The following is a 23,043-nucleotide window of genomic DNA, read 5'->3' as shown; positions in this document are numbered from 1 at the left end:
TTATCTTCATATTTAGATTCCAGCTCTACATGTAAGGCCCATAGTTTACTCTTTTCTTCTTCAAAATCCTCAGCAGTGTAATACTGTGGCCCTTGGGGTGTGTCTGGTATTTCAATGAGGGGGGTAGATTTGAAAGGTTCAACAGGGGGGCGAGGGTATGTTGTTTTAGGCCTGGTGGATTTTTCCAGTAGCTTGTTCTCAAGCTCAACTCTCCTTTTTACCTCTTTATTGTAGGCATCCACAACTGCCTCATATTTACTTTGTAATTCAAACATTTCCTTTTCCTCCCTTTTAGCAGTAGCCAAGGCAAAGTGAGAATAATCCACATTCATGTGGGTTGCATGTACGTGTGAGGTATCAGCAACTCTCCTCACAATAATATTCCCTATCAGTCCTGAACCATCAGGCTGTGCTGATACAATCCTAGATCCTCTTCTTAATGACCACAAACAAGAGCAGCTTGATCATCACTAAAAGCAGTCCCTGCAAATTCCTTTTTATTTGGGTCTTCTAATTCTAGTCTATTAGAAACAGAGTTGAAAATCAATGCATCTGCAATATCTCAATTAGGCAACAATAGTATGTTAGAAGTTTTTACCATTTGCCTTCCCTCCTCAAGGGTAATGTTCTGGAATTCTTGCATCATTTGCTCCTTTATTTGGTTTTGGATGGAGGCTTCATCCATTTCTGGATGCTCCATTTTCATGTTCTTACATCTTTCCTCAAAATTGTGGATGTTTGCCCTCCAAGAAAATTGATGGAAAGCCCTAGACCTTACAAAATTGTCATCTGACAAAAATTGTTGGCTGGCTTGTTCCAAAACAAGGTCCAATTCCCTTTCCTTAAAATCAGCTACAGTCAGCTTGAGGCTTGGCATAGGACGTTCCTGGGGGTTCCCTTCATCGATCTCTACTTGAGTGACAAAAACTCCCCCTTGTGATCCAATTTGTTCAATTTGCTCAATAGTGAGCTGCTCCTCCCCGGTTCTCAAAGGGGTCTATGAAGTACTAAGTCATTAAATGACACTTGTTATAATATGTTTCATTAAGCATTGAGCCAATACATTAGATCATATCTAATTTCAAACATCTTATTATGCCTTTTTACTTTAAAAATTTAAATTTATTCCTCAACGGATTGATATTTAGCCCTAAATCATTAAATTTAAGATCTTAAATATCATTGTAAAAATACCTCTAAATATTTTATTAAAATACGTATCAACATATTAAATATTTAATAGACATTTACTCATACTTATGTAACTTCAATATTCTTACTCTATAACAACTTTACCTTGAGAATAGTTTTGATCATCTCCCACATGTCCATAACCAACAGATCCATTTCAAATAAAGCCGACTCTCTCCATAAAAATTTACTTCAATTTAAAATATCTTAATTACTATTTCACTTTGAAGATTTAAACGTTAATCTTCAACGTATATCTCATACTTAAATTTAAACTTTAATCCTCAACGTATATGTCATGCTTAATCTTAAATCTTAAATTCTAAAAATACCTCTTACATTAATTTTTTTTGAAAAAACACACTATACAACCACCGTACCGTGGAAATGAAACTTGTACCTAAAGATACAGTCAATGCTTTATCATTTGAGGTTATCTTCATTTAGGCCCCGTTTGATTGGGGAAGATGATTTTTTGACATAACCAGGTTATCTTATAACCAGGTTTTCGAAAACCTGGTTTTGTGGTTTGGAAAGCCAATGGTCCGTTTGGTTGACACGGAAGATGAATATACTGTGGACCCCACAATATTATTAAAAAAACTGTCATAAAATTCAAAACCTGGTTTTAATTTCGAATTCCACCTTTTTGTTGGAAGAAACTTCTTCCAATTTTTGACCAAAATTGGAAGATGAAATTGAAAACCAGGTTATAATTTTAACCAACCAAACACCAAAGTTTTTTTGCAAAACCTGGTTTTGCCTCTGATAACCCAGTTTTGGCCCTCATCTTCCAGCAACCAAACGGGGTTAGTTTTTTATTATTCCAACTTCTGTATATATATGGGGGTTGATTTGCTGCAATACATGCTCTTGTAGACCCCGGTTTGCTTATTGAGGAGCTCTCCAGTTTTTCTTATTTAAGGAGCTCACTGGTTTTGCTTGTTCTTGCAATAGTAAGTATTGCTTGTTTGCGGAGCTCAATAGTGCTGAAGATTCTAAAATGGAGACCACCAAGGTGGTGCTGCTTGTTCTGTTTTTGTGCTCTGTATGCAACTTCGCATGGGGTAAAACCTCAAAGTCAGACGTTGAGGCTCTCATATTGTTCAAAAACGCTGTGGATTCAAATTCAATCTTCCCATCCACATGTTTGAGCTCATGGAACTTTTCAGTTGATCCATGTGACTCTGCATCAACCAGCCAATTTGTGTGTGGGATCAGATGTGATGTAGAAAGAAAGAGTAAGAAGAGGATCACAAGCCTCACATTGGATCAGGCGGGGTACAGGGGATGCTTGCACCCTTCCATTGGGAATCTAAGAGAGCTCACAGAACTCTACTTAGTAGGGAATGCATTCCATGGAAGCATCCAACTTAGCATTCGGAAGTTAACTAATCTCAATAAGCTTGACTTGTCACGAAATATGTTCTCTGGATCTCTCCCACACTCTTTAGGAAGGCTCAGAAACTTGGAGATTCTGTCCTTGTCAAATAACAGGCCGAGTGGATCGCTGCCCTATTCCCTCAATGGCTTGAGTAATCTGATCACATTGGATTTGTCTAATAACATGCTGAGTGGCTTGATTCCTCCATTGGGTGGGCTGAGAAATCTTGATAGCATTGATTTGAGATCCAACCGGCTTGTGGGTGCCATTCCATCAGATCTGCCATTGTCCCTGACACAGATGCTTCTGAGATCAAATCTTTTGACAGGGCCATCGCCTTCAAGCTTCACCAGACTTCAGCATTTCGGTGTAGTAGATATTAGCTGCAATCAATTGAATGGTACCACTAAATTTGGGTTCTTGTTTTCAAGCCCTGAATTGCAGCAGCTGAATTTATCCAATAACAGTTTTACTGCAATCAATGTGCAAAATTTGTCTGCAGTGGACAGCCATCTGGTAGCTGTGGATATTGGCTTCAACAATATTACTGGGTTCTTGCCATCCAACATTGCGACTTTGAAATCTCTGGCTTCTTTGTCTCTGAGATACAATCGGTTTCATGGTCCAATCCCTGCAGATTATGGTGTCAAGGCTGCTGCTGATGTGCACCCTCTGGTTAGATTGTATTTAGATGGGAATTATCTAAGCGGAGATATTCCATCTCAGTTTTTGAACATCTCTAGTGACAATATTAGTGGGAGTTTTGCTCGCAATTGTCTCAAGAACTGCCCATCCAGTGTTGTGCTGTGCCAAGGTGGGCAAAGGCCAGCTTCTGAGTGTAGGAATGCATAGCAACCGTAGTTAATTTCATTCTATGCCCATCTGACAGAGCAGCTATCCGAGCTCTGAAATTTTATGATTTAATTGTATTGGATGTATGGATTCTCGTAATTTATGAAAATGAAAATCAAGATCTATGAGAAGTGAAGATCATATGTGCTGGTTGAGAACTTGATGAATGTCCCTCGGATATAATGCTTTGGATCTTGATTGTAAATTTCAGATTGTGAACCCTTCTTTAATCTTCAAAGCGGTTTTTCAGGAGTTTACTTGCAAGTTTGTTTTTCCAAAATACAATTTTGAGATTTAAATATTAGCGTGTTGGTGTTTGAAGGAATTGCCATGGCTGAGGCAGTTATAAATGATAAATTATAGCTTAATTTCAAAGTAGAATTGATTGATTGTAACAAAATAATGATGTTGGAAAGGAGTGTGAGTAAAGATATGTATTCCTTTCTGCTCTGTCTAAGATTACATCATTTTTGCATGCATGTTTAACATGGTAGCAATCATCTCACAAATGTCTCAGTTCTGTTATGCTTTGTTGCAGTGTAGCAATCAGAACACACTCTAACGGCTTTAATAGTTGCTTGAGGTGTCATGTTTAACAAACCAAATGTGACTGCTAACCAAATCAGACAAATAATTCATTTTCCCTTTTTTCTGTAATATTGAGTCGGTTTCCATCGCCCAGCATGAGAAGACACATTTGCTTCTACGGCTTTGGGCTGTGCTTCTTGTGCAGTTATTATAACTACTTCAACTCTAGGCGTTTGGATGATCATTTAAACCTTTATATTGCTTTAAAATATTATTGTAAACGAAATCAAATGCAGTAGTCTTTTGAAATAGTATTCTATTTTCTTCAAAATAAAATATATAGAATTATGGTATTAAAAATCACACGACTTATTATATTAAAATTAAACAAAGAGGTTAAGGAAAATTATTAATTTGTATAAATCGATATAGTAAAGTACAACAAGTGGTAATATGAAATAGAGATAGAGATGAAATCAGACATATGGTTTGAGATATATATAGTCAAATAAAAATGTATAGATAAAGGTACAAGGAGAGGGATATGGAGACAGTTTGTCAAAAGATTGAAATGGAGTTAGGTCAAATAGAGGCAGATGAAGAGGAAGTGAGATTGGATGAAACAAAGATATAGATAGAAAGATATAGATGTGTGTGTGTGTGTGTGTGTGTGTGTGTGTGTGTGTGTGTGTGTGTGTGTGTGTGTGTGTGTGTGTGTGCACGTGCATGTTTGTAGAGGAGATATTTATGTATGAGAAGTGAAAGAAAGAGATTAAATTTACAAGAAGAAAAAAAAGAGCTAGAGATACTTATATTGATGGATAGGGAATTGAGAATGATAAAATTGGAACAACCGATCTTGCACGCCCACTAAGCCTAACTATAACAAGTAGGTAAGCAAATGAATCCAACGCCATCTAATAGAGTAATTCCTCAAGAATTTGTATACAAATAATATAAGCCAAAGCATGTTACCAAATGCACTCTAGAGATGTTTGACTCCATTGCCCTCCTTTCTTCCAAGATATTGCATTCAAAACGTTAGTGCTCTCAAGTTTGTTAGCACAAGCACAAGAGGCTATGAAGGAATGAAGAATGGTTGATTGATGCAAATACTATGCAAAATATAGTATAAGGCAATGATATGGAGATGAAAATGAAGATAGCAAGATGCTTGTAAGATAAAAACAAGATAATAGAAAAATGATGATCTGATGAAAATAGAATAGCAATGGCTTCTTAGGTTCAAGTGCTCATTAGCTTCAAATGCCTGTTAGATTCAAATGATAGGAGAAAATATTATTTTATAGAAATCTTATGAAAATTAGTGGTTGCAATTAAGAGGTGGTAGATGAGTGGCTAGGATTAAAGGTTATATAGTATTTTGGTAGGAGTGATTAAGATTCAGAGGCAATAGGAAATACGTCATTGAGATTAAGTAGTGTTTAGTGGATGTTGATGTTCAAAATAAAATTGAAATGAAGAGACAATAAATAAGTGTCACAAGCTTAACATTTAGGATAATTTGATCAATGTGATTAAAGGTGATTGGTTGAATTAGAAAGCAAGGATCATGAATTAATTAAATAAATAAACATCTACTTTATTGGTGCAATGATCTTCCTTTTTCCATACTTATGTTTGAAGTGGAACCTAATAATTTGGTCGTCTTACAAATGGGATTGTTGGTGTTTTTCGACTATTGAATCAACAAAGGTTCAATGCCAAGATAATAATACTCACAGATCTAAGTACATCTCATTAACAATTATGTTTGCATATCATTTGGAGCCAACTTCAGCAAAACCAAGACTGGCTTTCTACTCTTTAGGCTTTGCAGAACCAAGGTGGGTATGCCTAAGCAATGATTCAGAATAAATGTTGTTGTATGAGAATTTTATTTGTTTCATTCTAATTCTCATCTTCTATCGCTTTTTAAAAAATAAAAAGTATGTATGATGGGCTGCAAACCCGCAGCCCATCATTTTCATTACCATTTTCTTTTACTCCTACAGCGAGCAGCGCGTACGCGAGTTGAAGACTCAACATTTTTACCACCATTTGCCAAAATGCCTGCTCGTCGATGAAATCCAAGACCACAAGCGCACCCACGACGATGCCGTAAGTGATATAAACCTAACTTTGCATTGTTTGATATATTTTTCATATTGTTTTGTAAGTTTTTTATATTCTTTTGTAGGGTTTTTACAAATTTCATTTAGATTTGTTTATTTATTTGAATTTCAATTGATTTTTTATCAGGAAATGTTCATAATCAACCAGAAAATCCACAAGAACATCAAAACCCTCAAGAACCCCAAAACCAAAACCCTCCTCAAGAAGAAGAACAAATTCCACAACCCGAACCAATTGCAAGACCTCCACCAGGCACACAAGAAAATCTAAGAAATGAAATAGAGAGAGGAAAAACTGAATTAGAAGGAATCATTGCTCGGTTGAAAGAATCCGGACAAACCAATCCAATGAGGGCTCAATTGGCATCATCCCTCGAATCCATTAACACTCAGATAGCCTTAGTTAGTGGTCAGTTAGATATTTGGCGGGCTAAGAGGGATGAACAAAAAAGATTTTATGCAAATAAATTGTCATATGAAGATGTTAAAAAAAAGGAAATACCAAAAGGTAGTATATGTGCATTATTTAGAAAACCCGGTGAGCAAAATATTGTTAGAGAGGGTACTAAACGATTCCCCATTCATTGGTGCATACATGATGTTATTGGAAATAATTTTTGGGATAGATGGTGGATGGTTTTCGATGCCCCTCCTTGCAACAATCACGAGGTCCCCATGTATTTTTTGAAGAAATTATATTGTGAGTTTGTCCTTGGGGAGATCCCCAATTATTTTGATATGTTAGACTCCCAGGGTAGAGGTTGGGGGTCATCATTTGAGAGGCCCGGAGCACATCGTGACCCTAATGTAGTTAGAGCACCCGTGGTCCATCCACAGCGTGAGCATGTGATTATTCCTTCAGTTGTGAAGGAACATGTAGAGGCCAGCACTCTAGGGACCATTAATGCTTTGACACAGACCCTCATCCATTCCATGAGCCGATTAGTTGAGGGGGAGCCTTCTATACATCGTGGTCACATGTGCACTTCATGTGGATCCCTATTCACATTTGGCACTCATGTCGGAGATGGTGCAGATGATGGGCTTGTCACCGATCAGTTCCTCAATGAGACATTTGGCATTGACACACAGGTAAATTACTAATTTGATCACATTTCATACGTATAGTGAATGATTAATTAATTAGGATTTATTGACATTGTTCAAAATTTAGGGTCAAAGTGTTCCTGGGCCTAGCAGTGATCCTCCAGGCCCATTTTTTGTCCCTTCGACGAGTCCTAAGGTATGTATCAATTTAATCATTTTAATTAATACATATATTTATTACGTAATCATATTAAGGATTGACCAAAAAAAATATGCATGTGCATCAATTCTCCACAAGACCCTCAACCTTTACCACAGACGCAGAGCAGAGACATCATATGAGCTTCACACAGTTACAGTTGTTTCATGTTAATTTAATTCATTTGATTATATTTATTCCATGTTTCATGTTAGATATAACGTGTATTGTATGATGTGCAGCTCATGATGTCGGACACACCTCCTCATCTGCGATAGTTTGTTGATAGTGGAGTGGCCGCAGCTATGGCTAGCTCACAGCCACTGACGGAGGTATGAAAGAATTTTCTTCGTTTTAGTTGTTGTTTATAATAGTTAATTTCAAAATTTCTAATTTTATTTATAAGTGATTATATTTATTGAATTGTTGTAGGGTCTTGTCACGCCTGATCGTCCACGAGCATTTGAGGTGGACTTACAGAGTGACTATTTGTTGGCGGTAAGAAAATAATATATTTTTTGAGTACATATATTTGATTTCAACGTATAATAAATATTGATTCATATCTACTTTCTTTGTATTAGTTGGACCTGGAGAAGAGCCTCAACAAGAGGTCAAGTGAGCATGTCAGGAAGGCCCCGTCATCTCCACTGTCTCCCTCCACACGACGGCAGAGGACGTCGAGAGACTTGTTTCCTTCCCCTCGTGGGAAGGAAAAGATGTAGTTGAGATATTTGATACATATATATATAGAGACTTGTTTCCTTCCCCATGTATATATATAGGCATCTGAGAGACATATTCGATACACATTTGATGTACATATGACATTCTATATTTGATGTATGACATATTTGATGTATGACATTATTGGTTAATAAATGATATGTTTGTTCATATACGACATTATTGGTTATCATAATATATTATGTGTTTTTTAATGTATATGACATTATTGGTTATCATTTTTTATTATATGTTTGTTCATGTATGAAGTTAAATTAGATATGTTCGTGTATGACATTAAATTAGATATGTGCATGTATGAAATTAAATTCAATTGCTAGAGAGTTGCCATTATGTCTACCAACTAGTAGATGTTCTTTTTTGCTTTATTAGTATTTCTCAAAAACTGCAAAGAAGCTGTTTCTGGTAGTATCTACTATAGTCCTACTCAAATATGTTTTCAAAAATACTTAGTATGGCAAAGAAATGTCTATGGAAAGCTTGTCAAATAGGATATTAAAGAACTAAATGTGGATAGTCATTAATACCCATCAATAAGAACACGGACATCTTTCTCAAGCAAGCCATATGACATTAGCAATTAATTTATAAATTTCCTTTGCAAATAACTAGAAAATGCCATGAATCTTAATACAGAGTTAATCACGAACTCATTATTCCATCCAAGAAGCATATATCACCCTAAGCCAATTAACCGACAGGATAAAAATTAATTCAATTTCAACAAAATTTTGAGTATAACAAGCATCTTAGGGATTCTTACAAGAATTAACACGATGTTCACAAGAGCATTACAAGTTCTTGTAATGCTATTTCACATATTGTAATCATATTCAGTCTTGAATGGCCATTTGTGTTACAAGCATAAATGTTCTTTAAGGTCTTTTAATTCTAGACATGAATTTTATTATGAAGCTTTTTTATGACAACCCACTCAATGCATATATTGTTGTTCCACATTATGCTAATTTGACTTTCATTGGTTGATTTGGGTCTAGACATGACGTTATTCACTACCTTTTTTATATATTAATTTTTTGTAGTGAGGTTCTGGCCTGAATGAATGTATTAATCATCAAAGTTGTGAACCTTGGTCGAGATCCTTACAAATATATTTTCAAATTGGACCTCAAATAGTTTTCTTAGTCACCCCCTATACACAGATACTGAAATTTTAGTTAATTACAAAATTAATACTGAATTAACACAAGTTTAATTGAGAAGTATTATGTACCTCAATAGGCTAGATTATTATTGACTGGGAAGCTTTATCTTAGAGCAGTTGGTTTCCTAAATCTTTAGCACAATGACAGTCTTATGGAATGTGGAATTAGGTCTGCTAGCTAAGGAACGTTCTTTAAAAGGTAGAGGAAACTCAAGACTCACATGTTTCCAATCAATATAAATGTTTAAATCGCTTCTCTAATTTTTTCTATTTATGATCTTCTTCAAACTTAACTTTCTAAATGCATTGATGGGGAAATAAAGATCTTCTAGGAACTAAAGGCTAATCATGTTTAATACTTACAATTCTCTGTTTTTATCTAATAATTTAAAAAAGATTGTACAAGTGTTTTCAAAGAGCAACACTTGTCACTAACATCATAAGAAGGAATATCCAAGGAGTCTTACCACTAATCCCCCACCACCAAATTCAAGAGAAAACAAAATTCCACTACAAAAGAGATAGTAACAATTATCATCCCTAGTCTCTCCCTTATCACAAAATGATTACCATCAAAATTTGCATTTCCAATTGCGTCATGTGCGTTGAAGTGATAGTAACATTTTCACTCTCTTACCTAATGTCTCCCATTTTTGAAACTCCTGGGGAAGGGCAAGGCCATCTTCTCTGTACTTCAAAATACAACGAGTTCAATTTTTTCACATATTGATAATTGTTGACTTAAAGTATAGTCGAAGTATTGACAGCCCATAGATATGCCCCATCAAAGATCGCAGCCCTGTGGCATTTAGTGACCCTTAGGGACATTCTGGTTCAGCGTGCCTGAGAACTTTTGAGCACTAAAGGGGATAGGAAGAGGTTGGGGATAGGGTTTACCCGGCCACCCGGAGCTAATGGAGTAGACAGTTTGATCCCATGACAAAAGATGAGAGAGATTTGGCAGTTGGCAACTTTGTACTGGCCAACACTACAAGTTTCAGCATCACTCGAGATGGCATTGTAGAATGAAAATGGAATGTGATCTCGAAAAAGTGAGAAATGTTATTGTAGATCTCTGCAACATAGTTCTGTAGGAATTGGAATCTCATCCATATCTTGCACGAGATCTAAGATATGCCCCGTCAAAGATCGCAGCCCTGTGGCATTTAGTGACCCTTAGGGACATTCTGGTTCAGCGTGCCTGAGAACATTCAAGCATTGAAGGGGACAAGACAAGGTTGGGGATAGGGTTTACCCGGCCACCCGGAGCTAATGGAGCAGACAGTTTGATCCCACGACGAAAGATGAGAGAGATTTGGCAGTTGGCAACTTTGTACTGGCCAACACTACAAGTTTCAGCATCACTCGAGATGGTGTTGTAAAATGAAAACAGAATGTGATCTCCAAAAAGAGAGAGAGGTTATTGTAGGTCTCCGCAACACGGTCCTGTAGGAACTAGAATCACATCCATACCTTGCACGAGCTCCGAGATATGCCCCGTCAAAGATCGCAGCCCTATGGCATTTAGTGACCCTTGGGGACATTCTAGATTGGCGTGCCTGAGAACGTTCGAGCACTAAATGGGATAGGATGAGGTTGGGGATAGGGTTTACCCGGCCACTCGGAGCTAACGGAGCAGACAATTCGATCCCATGACGAAAGGTGAGAGAGATTTGGCAGTTGGCAACTTTGTACTGGCCCACACTGCAAGTTTCAGCATCACCCGAGATGGCATTGTAAAACAAAAATGAAGTGTGATCTCCAAAAAGTGAGAGAGGTTATTGTAGGTCTCTAGAACACAGTCTTGTAGGAACTAGAATCGCATCCATACCTCGCACAAGCTCCGAGATATGCCCCGTCAAAGATCGCAACCCTATGGCATTTAGTGACCCTTAGGGACATTCTGGTTCAGCGTGTCTGAGAACATTCAAGCACTGAAGGGGACAGGAAGAGGTTGGGGATAAGGTTTACTCGGCCACCCGGAGCTAATGGAGTAGACAGTTTGATCCCACGACGAAAGATGAGAGAGATTTGGTAGTTGGCAACTTTGTACTAGCCAACACTACAAGTTTCAGCATCACCCGAGATGGCATTGTAGAATGAAAACAAAATGTGATCTCCAAAAAGAGAGAGAGGTTATTGTAGGTCTCTACAACACAGTCCTGTAGGAATTGGAATCTCATCCATATCTATACAAGGAATATTCAAAAAGTCTTCAAATCATGTATCCAATGATTGAATTTGGTGTTTGTTAGCTTCCAAAAGTGTTTGCCACCTTGAAATAGTGTTTGTTAGCTTGAAATAGTGTTTGCCACTTTGAAAGAATGTTTTTTGTGTTGAAACCCACAATTTCTGTCGGGATAACAGAGTGCAGAACAGAACAAAAGCAAAGAATGAATGAAACAGGCCCCAAAGTTGCTTTTTGACCTTTTTAGGTGATTTCACATAGTGCGTACGCGCTATAGCACGTACACACTATATTAGAACACATCACTCTCCACCCTCCCTACTCTCTCTCTCTCTCCCTACTCTCTCTCTCTTCCTACTCTCTCTCCCCTCTCCCATCCCCTACACTCTCTCTCTCTCCCCTCTCCCATCCTTTACTCTTTAGATCTCTCACACACACTCCCATCCTCCCTCTCCCACTTCTTACTCTCTCTCTCTCTGCCACCTCCTACTCTCTCTCACACTCTCTCTCACACTCTCTCCCATCCCCTACTCTCTCTTACACACACTCCCATCCACTACTCTCTCTCTCCCCTCTCCCATCCCCTAAACTCTCTCTTTTGCAAATACACACTCCCATCCCCCTCTCTCTCTCCCCTCTCCCATCCCTTACTCTCTAGATTGCTCACACGCACTCCCATCCCTCTCTCTCCTCCTCTCCCACTCCCTCTCCCACCACCTACTATCTCTCTCTCTCTCTCAAGTTCTCTCTCTCCCTCTCTATACTCTCTCTCTCTCCCATCCCCTACTCTCTCTGACACTCTCTCTCATCCTTTCACTCTGTCTCTCTCATCTCATACTCTCTCTCTCTGTCCCCTCCTACTCTCTCTCACACTCTTTCCCATCCTTTCGCTTTGTCTCTCCCATCTCGTACTCTCTCTTTGCCACCCCCTACTCTCTCTCACACTCTCACACTCTCTCTTATCCCCTACTCTCTCTCTTTCACAGACACACACACACTCACACTCCCATCCCCCCTCTCTCTTCTCTCCCATCCCCTACTCTCTAGATTTGTCACACGCACTCCCATCCCTCTCTCTCCTCCTCTCCCACTCCCTCTCCCAGGTCACCTACTATTTCTCTCTCTCAAGTTCTCTCTCTCCCTCTCTACTCTCTCTCCCATCCCCTACTCTTTCTCTCTCTCCCATTCCCAACTCTCTCTCACACTCTCTCCCATCCCCTACTCTCTCTCACACTCTCTCCCATCCTTTCACTCTGTCTCTCCCATCTCGTACTCTCTCTTTGCTACCCCCTACTCTCTCTCTCACACTCTCACACTCTCTCCTATCCCCTACTCTCTCTCTTTCACAGACACACACACACACTCACACTCCCATCCCCCCTCTCTCTTCTCTCCCATCCCCTACTCTCTAGATTTGTCACACGCACTCACATCCCTCTCTCTCCTCCTCTCCCACTCCCTCTCCCAGGTCACTTACTATTTCTCTCTCTCAAGTTCTCTCTCTCCCTCTCTACTCTCTCTCTCCCATCCCCTACTCTTACTCTCTCTCTCTCTCTCCCATTCCCAACTCTCTCTCACACTCTCTCCCATCCCCCACTCTCTCTCACACTCTCTCCCATCCTTTCACTCTGTCTCTCCCATCTCGTACCCTCTCTTTGCCACCCCCTACTCTCTCTCACACTCTCACACTCTCTCCTATCCCCTACTCTCTCTCTTTCACAGACACACACACACACTCACACTCCCATCCCCCCTCTCTCTTCTCTCCCATCCCCTACTCTCTAGATTTGTCACAAGCACTCACATCCCTCTCTCTCCTCCTCTCCCACTCCCTCTCCCAGGTCACCTACTATTTCTCTCTCTCAAGTTCTCTCTCTCCCTCTCTACTCTCTCTCTCCCATCCCCTACTCTTACTCTCTCTCTCTCTCTCTCCCATTCCCAACTCTCTCTCACACTCTCTCCCATCCCCTACTCTCTCTCACACTCTCTCCCATCCTTTCACTCTGTCTCTCCCATCTCGTACTCTCTCTTTGCCACCCCCTACTCTCTCTCACACTCTCACACTCTCTCCTATCCCCTACTCTCTCTCTCTTTCATAGACACACACACACACTCACACTCCCATCCCCCTCTCTCTTCTCTCCCAATCCCTACTCTCTAGATTTTTCACACACACTCCCATCCCTCTCTCTCCTCCTCTCCCACTCCCTCTCCCAGGTCACCTACTATTTCTCTCTCTCAAGTTCTCTCTCTCCCTCTCTACTCTCTCTCTCCCATCCCCTACTCTTACTCTCTCTCTCTCCCTTCCCAACTCTCTCTCACACTCTCTCCCATCCCCTACTCTCTCTCACACTCTCTCCCATCCTTTCACTCTGTCTCTCCCATCTCGTACTCTCTCTCTCTCTACCACCCCCTACTCTCTCTCTCTCACTCTCTCCCATCCTTTCACTCTATCTCTCCCATCCTTTCACTCTGTCTCTCCCATCTCGTACTCTCTCTGCCACCCCTACTCTCTCTCACACTCTCACACTCTCTCCCATCCCCTACTCTCTCTCTTTCACAGACACACACACTCTTATCCCCCCACTCTCTTCTCTCCCATCCCCTACTCTCTACATCTGTCACGCACACTCCCATCCCCCCTATCTCTCTCCCTCTCCCTCTTCTACCACCTACTAGATCTCTCTCTCTCAAGTTCTCTCTCTCCCTCTCTACTCTCTCTCTCTCTCTCTCCCATCCCATCCCTTACTCTCACTCTCTCTCTCTCCCATCCCCTACTCTCTCTCACACTCCCATCCCCTAATCTCACTCTCTCTCTCCCATCCCATACGAGCTCTCTCTGCCACCACCTACTCTCTCTCACACTCTCACACTCTCTCCCATCCCCTACTCTGTCTCTCTTACACACATTCCCATTATCCCTCTCTCTCTCCCTCTCCCACTCCCTCTCCCCCATCCCCTACTCTCTCTCTCCCCTCTCCCATCCCCTACTCTCTCTCTCTTTCATAGACATGCAATCACATCCCCCCCTCTCTCTCTCCTCTCCCATCCCCTACTCTCTAGATTTGTCACACACACTCCCATCCCCCCTCTCTCTCCCTCTCCCACTCCCTCTTGCACCACCTACTATCTCTCTCTCTCTCTCAAGTACTCTCTTTCCCTCTTTACTTTCTCTCTCCCATCCCCTACTCTCTCTCATACTCTCTCTCACCCCCATCCTGTACAAGCTCTCTCTACCACCCCCTACTCTCTCTCTCAAACTCTCACACTCTCTCCCATCCCCTACTCTATCTCTCTTGTACACATTCCCATTCCCCCCCTCTCTCTCTCTCTCACTCCCTCTCCCATTGCCTACTCTCTCTCATCCCCAACTCTATCTCTCTTACACACTTCCATTCCCCCTCTCCCTCTCCCTCCCACTCCCTCTCCCATCGCCTACTATCTCTCTCTCTCTCTCTCTCTCTCTCTCTCTCTCCCTCTCTCTCCCATCCCCTACTCTCACTCTCTCTCTTTGCCACCCCTACTCTCTCTCACACTCTCTCCCATCCCCTACTTTCTCTCTTACACACACTTCCATCCCCCCTCTCTCTCCCTCTCCCACTCCCTCTACCATTGCCTAATCTCTTTCTCTTCCATCCACCCTCTCTCTCCCTCTCCCACTCCCTCTGCCATTGCCCACTCTCTTTCTATCCCATCCCCTACTCTCTCTCCCCTCTCTCATTCCCTACTCTCTCTCTTTCACACACACCCATCCCCCCTCTCTCCTCTCCCATCCTCTACTTTTTCTCTCACTCGCTCTCCCTCTCCCACTACCTACTCTCACTCTCTCTCACTCTCTCTCTCTCTCTCTCTCTCACTCTCTCCCTCTCTACTCTCTCTCTGCTACCCCCTACCCTCTCTCACATTTTTACACTCTCTCTCTTACACACATTTCCATCCCCCCTCTCTCTCCCTCTCCCACTCCCTCTCCCATCCCCTACTCTCTCTCAAGCTACTCTATCTTCCCCCTCTCCCATTCCCTACTCTCTCTATTTCACACACATGCACTCCCATCCTCCTCTCTCTCGCTCTTCCTCTCCCACTCCGTCTCCCAACACCTACTCTCTCTCTCCCCCATCCCCTACTCTCAATCTCTCTCTCCCAACTTGTACTCTCTCTCACACTTCCTCTCTCTCCCATCCCCTACTTTCAATCTCTCTCCCCCATCCCATACTCTCTCTTTGCCACCTCTACTCTCTCTCTCACACTTCCTCTCTCTTGCATCTTGTACTCTCTTTGCCACCCCTACTCTCTCACATTTCCTCTATCTCCTATCCTATACTCTCTCTGCCACCCCTACTCTTTCTCACTTCCTCTCTCCCCACTCCCATCCCCTACTTTCTCTCTATCTCTCTCACACACACAAATAGCCATTCCCTCGCCCCACCCCCCCAGTTCTCTCTTGGTTTTGGTTTGCAATTTAGGTCCCAATAGTGCGTGCGCACTACCTCGAATTCAATAGTGTTTTAATAGGGTGTGCGCGCTATAGGGTGCACGTGCTATTCAAAGCTTTGCATTAAAACCAAGCGTAAGGCTTGGTTTTGCCTTGGAGATCCAACCCAAAGGTTTGGAGTTTATAAACAGGTCTGAGACGTGTTTTCTAGCAAACATACAAAAAATGATTAATTTTTTTTGTGTGCTCCCCTTCAAGATTCTTCATGGTTGGGTATCGATAAGATCAGGTTACATAACATTATAGGTCTCTTTGTTAGCTATCTAACCATATAATTTTATTTTTAATTTGAACTATTTTAAGTCTTTCATCTATAATTTCTTTTGAATGTATGTTCATTTTTTGTCAAAAACCACCATGTACTAATTGGGCTGTAGATTTTAGCTCATTCATCGAATTTTGTAACAACTTAGTTTTTTAGAAACTAGACTCCATTCTACACACTTTGAAAAAAAGAAGTTTTGATTTTAGATTAGTTTTCAATCATTTCTAGGGGGAGCACACAGATATTTCATGTTTTTGGGATGGGTCTAATTTAAAAATTCATTAAAAAAAAAATACACATTATAAAATTACCCGAAAAATCTAGGATAAACTACATAGTGTTAGGTAACTTTTGACTTGAGCGATTAAAGAATTTCAAAAAAAAAGTTAAAATTTTAGGGGGGCCACACTTTGTACTATGTTATTTTTTTTGGAATAAACGGTACCACTTTCTGTGGCCCCCTTTTTTGAGGACCTAAAACTCAACCATTTTGAAAAAAAATTAGTAGTTTAGAAACTAGATTCAAAGGACTACGACTTTTGTTTTTGTCATATCTTAAAATTTTGAGCGTAACTATCTTCAAATTCTTGTTGAAGTCCAGAATTTGCTGATTTCAGGAAAAAGGTGTCCACTTATACCCCCCTTTTGGCACCACAACTTTGTGCACTTACCCATATATATATATATATATATATATATATATATATATATATATATATATATATATATAGTTGATCCATTTCTTGACACTTTCAAATGATATACACCCCTTAGAAACAAATTTGGTCACAATTCTTCTTCGATTTGCAAGTATTTCCAACAATAGTAGCTAGCTATAGCTTAAAAGTTACATGCAAACAAGTGCTGACCACCCTTGAAACTCTTCAAACAGTAAAATAAAGTTGATTTTGACTTTAAACTTGATGCTTACTCATGATCTACCTATCTACACACTAGATTAACTAGATCAGTGCCTATTCCATTGGGACTCAAAGTCTACTCCAATTTATAGATCTGATTTGTTGCATTACAACAAATATTATCAGCAATTCTCACTGGAATTTATTCTTATAGACATCCTTTCTATTACCATAGCAATCCCATCAAATTCACTAAAGCATTTACTTAATTCATTGAATCAACAGCAATCATGAATTGACACACAACATAAGTGAATTGAATTCAAGTGGACAAGCTTTACTCATACAATATTAGAATAACCAGGTAATTTAAAAAGAGACAAAATTTAGCGAGAACAGATATGGGGACAGTTCAATTTTATATTAATCTCATTTTGAAGATTTGCATACAATTGTAATAAAACTCTGAATGACTCTAGAAAAGACACTAGACCCTTGCAATATCAATATATTCCATGTATTTATAAAGAAAATACATCATAAGTTGTTATACATCAAACTGGACTGAACCATACTTAATATAGACTCAAATTGTATTAGAAATCAGACATCTCACTTATATAGTGTGAGATGCAACAAGCTTCAAGCATAGAGAACTAATGAAAAGTCCTTACAAATGAAAAATAAAAATTCAAGAATTGATAAGATTATAATATAAATATAATATAAAAGTGTTAATTCTAGTATACATTATTATTCAATATATTTATTTACTTCATATATAATATTTAATTAGGTGGATAAAAAAATATTTAATATATTTAGTTATATTTATATTCATATTTATGTTGAACAATTAATCTATTATAATATTGATAATTGTTTACTAGTATCAAATTTTATTAAACAATTCTTTTAATTTTCTTTATTTAAATTTTAATATTAAATTATAAATTTATAAAAATAAAATATTTTAAAACTAATTAGGAATCTCAACTAAAAATACATTCAATGTCATTATAAAAATATAAAACTATAGAACAAATAAAAATTAATATATTTAATATATTAAATAAATATTAAATTAAATTAAAGCTAAATTTACAAACAAAATCAAAACTTAAACTATTAAAGGCAAGTACTAAGCCACTGAGTGGCACTTGTTAATACTTGCCTCTAGACTAAGATTTTTACCTTAACAATTTTTAAACAATAGCTTTCTAAGATTTGATTAGGTGAATTCTTTTAGTTCCACATTGGATGATTGTAAAATGAATACTTTCTAAGATTTATGTTTTGTTAATTTGAATGTATTAATGTTTATTACTATTTGTGAATGTAATTGCCCTAATTTATATTTTTATATTTTTATAATATAATTTCTATCATTATTTTTATATTATAATTTATTTCTAATATTATTATACAATCATATGATATATATATATATATATATATATCCATTTCAAAAAGCCGACTCTCTCCATAAAAATTTACTTCAATTTCAAATATCTTAATTACTATTTCACCTTGAAAATTTAAACTTTAATCTTCAACGTATATCTCGTACTTAAATTTAAACTTTAATCCTCAACGTATATCTCGTACTTAAATTTAAACCTTAAATTCTAAAAACCACCGTACCTTGGAAATGAAACTTGTACCTTGGAAATGAAACTTCTATATATATATATGGGGGTTGATCATCTCCCACAATTTGTTTTATATGTCCATAACCAACAGATCCATTTCAAATAAAGCCGACTCTCTCCATAAAAATTTACTTCAATTTCAAATATCTTAATTACTATTTCACCTTGAAAATTTAAACTTTAATCTTCAACGTATATCTCGTACTTAAATTTAAACTTTAATCCTCAACGTATATCTCATGCTCAATCTTAAATCTTAAATTCTAAAAACCACCGTACCTTGGAAATGAAACTTCTATATATATATATGGGGGTTGATTTGCTGCAATACATGCTCTTGTAGACCCCGGTTTGCTTATTGAGGAGCTCTCTAGTTTTTCTTATTTAAGGAGCTCACTGGTTTTGCTTGTTCTTGCAATAGTAAGAATTGCTTGTTTGCGGAGCTCAATAGTGCTGAAGATTCTTAAATGGAGACCACCAAGGTGGTGCTGCTTGTTCTGTTTTTGTGCTCTGTATGCAACTTCGCATGGGGTAAAACCTCAAAGTCAGACGTTGAGGCTCTCATATTGTTCAAAAACGCTGTGGATTCAAATTCAATCTTCCCATCCACATGTTTGAGCTCATGGAACTTTTCAGTTGATCCATGCGACTCTGCATCAACCAGCCAATTTGTGTGTGGGATCAGATGTGATGTAGAAAGAAAGAGTAAGAAGAGGATCACAAGCCTCACATTGGATCAGGCGGGGTACAGGGGATACTTGCACCCTTCCATTGGGAATCTAAGAGAGCTCACAGAACTCTACTTAGCAGGGAATGCATTCCATGGAAGCATCCCACTCAGCATTCGGAGGTTAACCAATCTCAATAAGCTTGACTTGTCACGAAATATGTTCTCTGGATCTCTCCCACACTCTCTAGGAAGGCTCAGAAACTTGGAGATTATGTCCTTGTCAAATAACAGGCTGAGTGGGTCGCTGCCCTATTCCCTCAATGGCTTGAGTAATCTGATCACATTGGATTTGTCTAATAACATGCTGAGTGGCTTGATTCCTCCATTGGGTGGGCTGAGAAATCTTGATAGCATTGATTTGAGCTCCAACCGGCTTGTGGGTGCCATTCCATCAGATCTGCCATTGTCCCTGACCCAGATGCTTCTGAGATCAAATCTTTTGACAGGGCCATTGCCTTCAAGCTTCACCAGACTTCAGCATTTGGGTGTAGTAGATATTAGCTGCAATCAATTGAATGGTACCATTGAATTTGGATTCTTGTTTTCAAGCCCTGAATTGCAGCAGCTGAATTTATCCAATAACAGTTTTACTGCAATCAATGTGCAAAATTTGTCTGCAGTGGACAGCCATCTGGTAGCTGTGGATATTGGCTTCAACAATATTACTGGGTTCTTGCCATCCAACATTGCGACTTTTAAATCTCTGGCTTCTTTGTCTCTGAGATACAATCGGTTTCATGGTCCAATCCCTGCAGATTATGGTGTCAAGGCTGCTGCTGATGTGCACCCTCTGGTTAGATTGTATTTAGATGGGAATTATCTAAGCGGAGATATTCCATCTCAGTTTTTGAACATCTCTAGTGACAATATTAGTGGGAGTTTTGCTCGCAATTGTCTCAAGAGCTGCCCATCCAGTGTTGTGCTGTGCCAAGGTGGGCAAAGGCCAGCTTCTGAGTGTAGGAATGCATAGCAACCGTAGTTAATTTCATTCTATGCCCATCTGACAGAGCAGCTATCCGAGCTCTGAAATTTTATGATTTAATTGTATTGGATGTATGGATTCTCGTAATTTATGAAAATGAAAATCAAGATCTATGAGAAGTGAAGATCATATGTGCTGGTTGAGAACTTGATGAATGTCCCTTGGCTATAATGCTTTGGATCTTGATTGTAAATTTCAGATTGTGAACCCTTCTTTAATCTTCAAAGCGGTTTTTCAGGAGTTTACTTGCAAGTTTGTTTTTCCAAATTACAGTTTTGAGATTTAAATATTAGCGTGTTCGTGTTCGTGTTCGAAGGAATTGCTATAAATGATAAATTTTAGCTTAAATTCAAAGTAGAATTGATTGATTGTAACAAAATAATGATGTTGGAAAGATATGTATTCCCTTCTGCTCTGTCTATGATTACATCATTTTTGCATGCATGTTTAACATGGTAGCAATCATCTCACAAATGTGTCAGTTTTGTTATGCTTTGTTGCAGTGTAGCAATCAGAACACACTCTAACGGCTTTAATAGTTGCTTGACTGCTAACCAAATCAGACAAATAATTCATTTTCCCTTTTTTCTGTAATATTGAGTCGGTTTCCATCGCCCAGCATGTGTTGTGCCGTTACTTGCAGAGCCTGCAATCGTTATGCACCATGAGAAGACACATTTGCTTCTTGTGCAGTTATTATAACTACTTCAACTCTAGGCGTTTGGATGATCATTTAAACCTTTGTATTGCTTTAAAATATTATTGTAAACGAAATCAAATGCATTAGTCTTTTGAAATAGTATTCTATTTTCTTCAAAATAAAATATATAGAATTATGGTATGAAAAATCACACGACTTATTATATTAAAATTAAACAAAGAGGTTGAGGAAAGTTATTAATTTGTATAAAGCGATATAGTAAAGTACAACGAGTGGTAATATGAAATAGAGATAGAGATGAAATCAGACATATGGTTTGAGATATATATAGTCAAATAAAAATGTATAGATAAAGGTACAAGGAGAGGGATATGGAGACAGTTTGTCAAAAGATTGAAATGGAGTTAGGTCAAATAGAGGCAGATGAAGAGGAAGTGAGATTGGATGAAATAGACATATAGATAGAAAGATATAGATGTGTGTGTGTGTGCGCGCGCGCGCATGTTTGTAGAGGAGATATTTATGTATGAGAAGTGAAAGAAAGAGATTAAATTTACGAGAAGAAAAAAAAAAGCTAGAGATACTTATATTGATGGATAGGGAATTGAGAATGATAAAATTGGAACAACCGATCTTGCACGCCCACTAAGCCTAATCATAACAAGTAGGTAAGCAAATGAATCCAACACCATCTAATAGAGTAATTCCTCAAGAATTCATATACAAATAATATAAGCCAAAGCATGTTACCAAATGCACTCTAGAGATGTTTGACTCCATTGCCCTCCTTTCTTCCAAGATATTGCATTCAAAACGTTAGTGCTCTCAAGTTTGTTAGCACAAGCACAAGAGGCTATGAAGGAATGAAGAATGGTTGATTGATGCAAATACTATACAAAATATAGTATAAGGCAATGATATGGAGATGACAATGAAGATAGCAAGATACTTGTAAGATAAAAACAAGATAATAGAAAAATGATGATCTGATGAAAATAGAATAGCAATGGCTTCTTAGGTTCAAGTGCTCATTAGCTTCAAATGCCTGTTAGATTCAAATGATAGGAGAAAATATTATTTTATAGAAATCTTATGAAAATTAGTGGTTGCAATTAAGAGGTGGTAGATGAGTGGCTAGGATTAAAGGTTATATAGGATTTTGGTAGGAGTGATTAAGATTCAGAGGCAATAGGAAATATGTCGTTGAGATTAAGTAGTGTTTTGTGGATGTTGATGTTCAAAATAAAATTGAAATGAAGAGACAAGAACTAAGTTTCACAAGCTTAACATTTAGGATAATTTGATCAATGTGATTAAAGGTGATTGGTTGAATTAGAAAGCAAGGATCATGAATTAATTAAATACATAAACATCTACTTTCTTGGTCCAATGATCTTCCTTTTTCCATACTTATGTTTGAAGTGGAACCTAATAATTTGGTCGTCTTACAAATGGGATTGTTGGTGTTTTTCGACTATTGAATCAACAAAGGTTCAATGCCAAGATAATAATACTCACAAATCTAAGGATTAGCTACATCTCATTAACAATTATGTTTGCATATCATTTGGAGCCAGCTTCATCAAAACCAAGACTGGCTTTCTACTCTTTAGGCTCTACAGAACCAAGGTGGGTATGCCTAAGCGATGATTCAGAATAAATGTTGTCGTGGTGGCCCCTTATAAAAAAATTTGGTCACAATTCTTCTTTGATTTGCAAGTATTTCCAACAATAGTAGCTAGCTATAGCTTAAAAGTTACATGCAAACAAGTGTTGACCACCCTTGAAACTCTTCAAACAGTAAAATAAAGTTGATTTTGACTTTAAACTTGATGCTTACTCATGATCTACCTATCTGCAGACTAGATTAACTAGATCAGTGCCTATTCCATTGGGACTCAAAGTCTACTCCAATTTATAGATCTGATTTGTTGCATTACAACAAATATTATCAGCAATTCTCAC

General features: G+C 38.4%; 2 protein-coding genes across 2 annotated transcripts; both read left to right on the top strand.

The window, feature by feature from the left end:
- The first annotated feature begins 2,194 nt into the window (after nt 1–2,194).
- LOC149555888 (uncharacterized) lies at nt 2,195–3,427 on the top strand. The gene has a single exon (XM_089829611.1). The coding sequence runs from the start codon at nt 2,195–2,197 to the stop codon at nt 3,425–3,427; it is 1,233 nt and encodes a 410-aa protein (XP_089685737.1).
- A 15,745-nt stretch (nt 3,428–19,172) lies between these two features.
- LOC149555887 (uncharacterized) lies at nt 19,173–20,405 on the top strand. Its single transcript, XM_089829610.1, has one exon. It carries the CDS (start codon nt 19,173–19,175, stop codon nt 20,403–20,405), a length of 1,233 nt encoding a protein of 410 aa, XP_089685736.1.
- Nucleotides 20,406–23,043: the final 2,638 nt, after the last annotated feature.

This window comes from Cupressus sempervirens, chromosome 5 (genome assembly GCF_028749045.1).
Source record: "Cupressus sempervirens isolate cs-2001-9-10 chromosome 5, ASM2874904v1, whole genome shotgun sequence".
Classification (NCBI taxonomy): domain Eukaryota; kingdom Viridiplantae; phylum Streptophyta; class Pinopsida; order Cupressales; family Cupressaceae; genus Cupressus; species Cupressus sempervirens.
The sequence above is the reverse complement of the archived record's forward strand: the minus strand, read 5'-3'. Positions and strand labels throughout refer to the sequence as shown.

Bases quoted from the DNA above. Each gene is read 5' to 3' on its own strand.
- LOC149555887 (XM_089829610.1), top strand. From the start codon at position 19,173: ATGGAGACCACCAAGGTGGTGCTGCTTGTTCTGTTTTTGTGCTCTGTA.
- LOC149555888 (XM_089829611.1), top strand. From the start codon at position 2,195: ATGGAGACCACCAAGGTGGTGCTGCTTGTTCTGTTTTTGTGCTCTGTA.